At 44.0% G+C, this 5,833-nt stretch overlaps 1 protein-coding gene across 1 annotated transcript in view; it reads right to left on the reverse strand.

Annotated features, from left to right (window-relative positions):
• Nucleotides 1–5,595, reverse strand: part of LOC116696237 (endophilin-A1) — an 11,749-nt gene extending 6,154 nt beyond the window's left edge. Inside the window, exons 1-3 of the mRNA XM_032527066.1 lie at nt 5,500–5,595; nt 4,814–4,886; nt 2,955–3,098 (exon numbers count right to left, since the gene is read on the reverse strand). Of these exons, the coding sequence (XP_032382957.1) occupies nt 2,955–3,098; nt 4,814–4,886; nt 5,500–5,508 (226 nt within the window). The 5' untranslated portion in view covers nt 5,509–5,595. The remainder of the gene's footprint in view (nt 1–2,954; nt 3,099–4,813; nt 4,887–5,499) is intronic.
• Nucleotides 5,596–5,833: the final 238 nt, after the last annotated feature.

The following is a 5,833-nucleotide window of genomic DNA, read 5'->3' on the forward strand; positions in this document are numbered from 1 at the left end:
GTGAGTGGACGGGACACGGTTCATATAATAAAATAATAATAATAATAATAAAAGGTAAATCAGTACCTAGGTAAGGACTACTAGCCAGTCAGAAGAGAGTATGAGGGTCTAAGTATGAGGTAAATAATATAATAGTAATATAATAATGTGACTTTATTAATCCTGCTAGGGGAAATTACAATTGACACTCTGTTGTTATTACACACATACACTCAAGCTTTAACACACAACATACACACACACAACACACACACACGCACAAACAACACACACACACACACACCACACACACACACACCACACACCACAACAACACACACACACACACACGCTATGGGGACTTGAACCGGCGACTCTCCGGGTCCCAAACCAACTCCTCTACATCTAAAATCAGTATTCATGTCATAAACATGTAAATGAATGAGTGGGGGTTTTTCTTACTCTCTCTCTCTCTCTCTCTCTCTCTCTCTCACTTTCTCTCTCTCTCTCTCTCTCTCCTCTCTCACTCTTTCTCTCTCTCCTCTCTCTCTCCTCTTTCCTCTTTTACTCTCTCTCTCACTCTCTCTCTCACTCTCTCTCTCTCTCTTACTCGTCCTCTTCTCTCCTCTCTCTCTCTCTCTCTCCTCACTCTCTCTCTCTCTTTCCTCTTTTACTTGTCTCTCTCTCTTTTCTCTCTCTCTCTCTCTCTCTCTCTCTCTCACTCTCTCTCTCTCTTCCCTTTTATCTCTCTCTCTCACTATCTCTCTCTCTCTCTCTCTTCTTCTTTCCTCTTTACGCTGTCTTCTCTCGCTCTATCCTCTCTCTCTTCTCTCCTCTATCTCTCTCTTTCTCTCTCCTCTCTTCCTTTCCTCTTTTACTCTCTCTCTCACTCTCTCTCTCACTCTCCTCTCTTTTCCTCTTTTACTCTGTCTCTCTCTCTCTCACTCTCTCTCTCTCACTCTCTCTCTCTCAAACCCTCTCTCTCTCTCTCTTTCCTCTTTTACTCTGTCTCTCTCTCTCTCTTTCTCTCTCTCTCTCTCTCTCTCACTCTCTCTCTCTCACTCTCTCTCTCTCAAACCCTCTCTCTCTTTCCTCTTTTACTCTCTCTCGCTATTTTTGGATTTCTCTTTTCCTCCCACCTTTCTCCCTCCATCTCTCGCTTCCTCCCTTTCTCTCTCTCCCTCCTTCTCTCTCTCTCCTTCTCTCTCTCTCTCCTTCTCTCTCTATCTATTTATGTATGTTTCTCTCTCTCTCCCTGTCTCTCGCTGTATTTGGATTTCTCTCTCTCCCTCCCACCTATCTCCCTCCATCTCTCTCTCTACACATATATCATCATATATTTCTCTCTCTTTCTCATTATATACATTTCCCTTTCTCTCTCTTTCTCACTCTCTCTCTCACTCCCTCTCTCTCTTTCCTCTTTTACTCTCTCTCACTCTCTCTCTCTCTCTTTCTTTCTCTTTCTCTCTCTCTCTCACTCTCTCTCTCTCACTCTCTCTCTCTCAAACCCTCTCTCTCTTTTCTCTTTTACTCTCTCTCGCTATTTTTGGATTTCTCTTTTCCTCCCACCTTTCTCCCTCCATCTCTCGCTTCCTCCCTTTCTCTCTCTCTCCTTCTGTCTCTCTCTCTCTTTCTCTCTCTATCTCCATATGTATGTTTCTCTCTCTCTTCCTCTGTCTCTCGCTTCCTCACTCGCTCTCCCTCTCTCCCTCGCACTCTTCCTCTCTCTCTCTCCCTGTCTCTCGCTGTATTTGGATTTCTCTCCCTCCCTCCCACCTATCTCCCTCCATCTCTCCTTCCTCCTTCTCTCTCTCCCTCCTTCTCCCCCACTCCTTTCTCTCTCTTCTGTCTCTCTCTCTACATATTTTTGTTTTTCTCTCATTATGTATGTTCTCCCCCCCCCCCCCCCCCCCCCCCCCCCTCTCTCCCCCCCCCCCCCCCCCCCCAGGCCAGGCCCTGATCGACGCCAGCGAGGCGATGAAGGAGCTCGGCGAGGTGAAGGACGCTCTGGACATGGAGGTCAAGCGAACTTCATCGACCCGCTGCAGAACCTGCACGACAAAGACCTCAAGGAGATCCAGGTGAGGGAGCTAAAGGGGACCTGGAGGTGGGGCGTCCCCTTTCATTTGGGACTTTCGGGACACACACTTCAACTTGTTTTACAATGCTATAAAATATAATAAGACCCAAAATTAATGAAAGTAGAGATTTGTACCTGGCAAAGAGCGTTGGGATCAATCATGTTATTTTGGGGAATTAAAAAGAACATTTATATAGGACAAAATGAAGACAACATGGGGACAACATGAGGACAACATGAGGACAACATGAGGGCAACATGGGGACAACATGAGGACAACATGAGGACAACATGGGGACAACATGAGGGCAACATGGGGACAACATGAGGACAACATGAGGACAACATGGGGACAACATGAGGGCAACATGGGGACAACATGAGGGCAACATGAGGGCAACAGGGGGGCAACATGAAGACAGCATGGGGACAACATGGGGACAACATGGGGACAACATGAGGGTTAAAAATATAAAAATGAATATCTATATCGCAATATCACATTTTGTCAATATCGTGCAACCCTAATAGGAACTTTCCTAGATACAAACGAGACATCTTCCGAATCGTAGGTGTTCTCCAAAGTGATGTGTCCTCCATCTGTGTCCGTGTGTGTGTGTGTGTGTGTGTGTGTGCGTGTGTGTGTGTGTGTGTGTATGTGTGTGTTAAAGCTTGAGTGTAATGTGTGTAATAACAACAGAGTGTCAATTGTAATTTCCCCTAGCAGGATTAATAAAGTCTACATTATTATTATTACTATTATTATTATTATACCTCATACTTAGACCCTCATACTCTCTTCTGACTGGCTAGTAGTCCTTACCTAGGTACTGATTTACCTTTTATTATTATTATTATTATTATTATTAATATGAACCGTGTCCGTCCCACTCACCGAAGCTGGACTCGTCCCCCAGCTCGCGTCCGAACCTCAGCATGGCGTCCCCCAGGACGGACTCGGCCTGCGGGTACCCGGGTCCCTTCTCCTGGCCCCGGATCTTGGACATGGTGCTGATCATGCTCAGCTTGGCTCTGGAGGCTGCGGAGCGGCCAGGACGGTCACACACGGGGTCACAATCAAAATAACTTTATTGAGGGAAAATTCTGTGACAGTGGCACACAAAGTGTGTAAATAACCCGGTGGAGATATGAAGAAATAGAAATAGAAGGAGGGTGGATGTGTGTGTGTGTGTGTGTGTGTGTGTGCAACTTTAGGTTTTTCTGGGTCAAAACTCAATATTCACCCTAAAGACACTAGAGCTGCTTTTCTCTGTGTTTTTGTCACTTTTTCCAAATTTTTCTGCGCTTTTTGGGACATTTTTGATGTATTTTTTTGACATTTTTGTCACTTTTCTCAACGTTCTCTTATAAATAGAAAAAGAATTCTTCAAATGCCGTAAAATCAAATAATAAAATGTAGTGAACTCATTTATATTACATGTGAAAAACCCAGAAAAGACGCCCCAAAATTAATGAAAGTAGAAAGTAGAGTAGAGACTTGGCAAAGAGCGTTGGAATCAATCACGTTATTTTATTCTCCGTGTTTTTATCACTTTTCCCGAAGTTCTTTGTCACTTTTTCCGACTTTTTCTGTGTTTTCTGGGACATTTTTTTTTTTTTTTTTAAAATTTTTGTCACTTTTTTCATGTGAACTCATCATTTATATATTACACGTGAAGAACGTCGTATTTTTTGGGGACAATTTAAAACCCAATTTTCTGAAATCCCTCGTGTCGTCTTTATGTCCAAATTGAAAATCAACACTTGTGTTGACGCTTTTTGTCGATGTTTTTAATTTTTTCTTACGTTTTTGTCCCTTTTTTCCCATGTTTGTCCCTTTTATTAACTTTAGTTTTACAGTTATTGTTGGAGTTTATGGCCAATAAACCATTATAGGAAATTATCCTGATGTTGGAGTTAGAAAAGCAGAAATTAGAATTATTGAGACTAAAATTAAAGGAATGGAGTGTTGATGATAATCACAGACTGGAATATGGCACACTTTATCACTACTATTTCAACACACTTCACTTTGTTTTACAATGCTAAAATAGAATAAGACCAAAATTAATGAAGTAGAGATTTGTACTGGCAAAGCGTTGGAATCAATCATGTTATTTGGGATTAAAAAGAACATTGATATAGGACAACATAGGACAACATGATGACACATGAGGCAACGAGACAACATGAGGGCGACATGAGGACAACATGAGACAACATGATGACAACATAAGACAACAGAGGGGGACAAGAGGACAACATGAGGGCAACATGGACAACACGAGAAAGAGGCAACATGAGACAACACGAACAACATGAGGGCAACATGGGGCAACAGGGCAACATGAGGACAACATGGGAACAACATGAGGGACAAGGACAACATGAGGGCAACATGAGGACAACATGGGGACAACATGGAGGCAACATTGAGGGCAACTGGGCAGGACAACATGGGGCAAATGAGGACAACATGAGGAAAACATGGGGGCAACATGAGCAACATGGGGACAACATGAGGACAACATGAGGGCAACATGGGGACAACATGAGGGCAACATGAGGGCAACATGGGGACAACATGGGGACAACATGAGGACAACATGGGGGCAACATGAGGACAACATGAGGACAACATGGGGACAACATGAGGACAACATGAGGGCAACATGGGGACAATATGAGGACAACATGAGGTTTATATACAGTATATGTTGTACTGCTGAGGCGGTCTTACTGTGTGATGGATACCTGGATTCGGTTGTAGGTATTCTGTAGTTTTGGTCATGATGTCCAACACCGCTCTGCTGGTGACGTCCACCTTCTGCAGAGGAAACACATCAGGGACATGGTGAGACACATCAGGGACATGGTGAGACACATCAGGGACATGGTGAGACACATCAGGGACACGGTGAGACACAAACCTACTGAACGATGATGAGTACATCTACATGTTAATAGATTAAAAAAACAAATAATAGTTCAACGTTCTGGGAAATACATTCATTCACTTTCTGGCAGAGAGCAAGACAGGGCCAGTACCTAGGTAAGGACTACTAGCCAGTCAGGAGCAGAGTATGAGGGTCCTGACAGTACCTAGGTAAGGACTACTAGCCAGTCAGAAGCAGAGTATGACTGCTTCTGTCTGGTAGTAGTCCTACCCATAGATACTGTCAGGTCCCTCATACTCTGCTTCTGACTGGCTAGTAGTCCTTACCTAGGTACTGTCAGGGCCCATCATATCTGCTTCTGACTGGCTATAGCCTTACCTAGGTACTTGTCAGGCCTCATACTCTGCTTGCTGGCTGTAGCCTTACCTAGGTACTGTAGGCCCATACTCTGCTCTGACTGGCTAGTAGTCCTTACCTAGGTACTGGCGGGCTTCATACTCTGCTTCTGACTGGCTAGTAGTCCTTACCTAGGTACTGATTTACCTTTTCCATTTCTTTGAAGTCATCGTCTAGTTTGGTTCCTTCCGCTCCGCCGACCTTCTCGCTGACTTTCTGGAAAAAGGAAAAAACACAAAAAAAACAAAATAAAATGTTTTATGTTTTAAACAAACCGGAGAGATCAAAGAGAGAAACGAGCTTTCAAAGTCTCGATAGTGAGAGAAAAACCTTGATTCTTAATGCGGGACGAGAGAGGAAGACCGACCCGACGAGACGAAAACAAAGAGTTTTAATTTGAGTTTTAACTGACCCTTGGTCTGAGGCTCTTGACGCAAACCCCCCGTTCAGGGTCTGTCCGGGGCTGGACCTGAGTCCCGAG

Source organism: Etheostoma spectabile, chromosome 9 (assembly GCF_008692095.1).
Source record: "Etheostoma spectabile isolate EspeVRDwgs_2016 chromosome 9, UIUC_Espe_1.0, whole genome shotgun sequence".
In the NCBI taxonomy this organism is placed as follows: domain Eukaryota; kingdom Metazoa; phylum Chordata; class Actinopteri; order Perciformes; family Percidae; genus Etheostoma; species Etheostoma spectabile.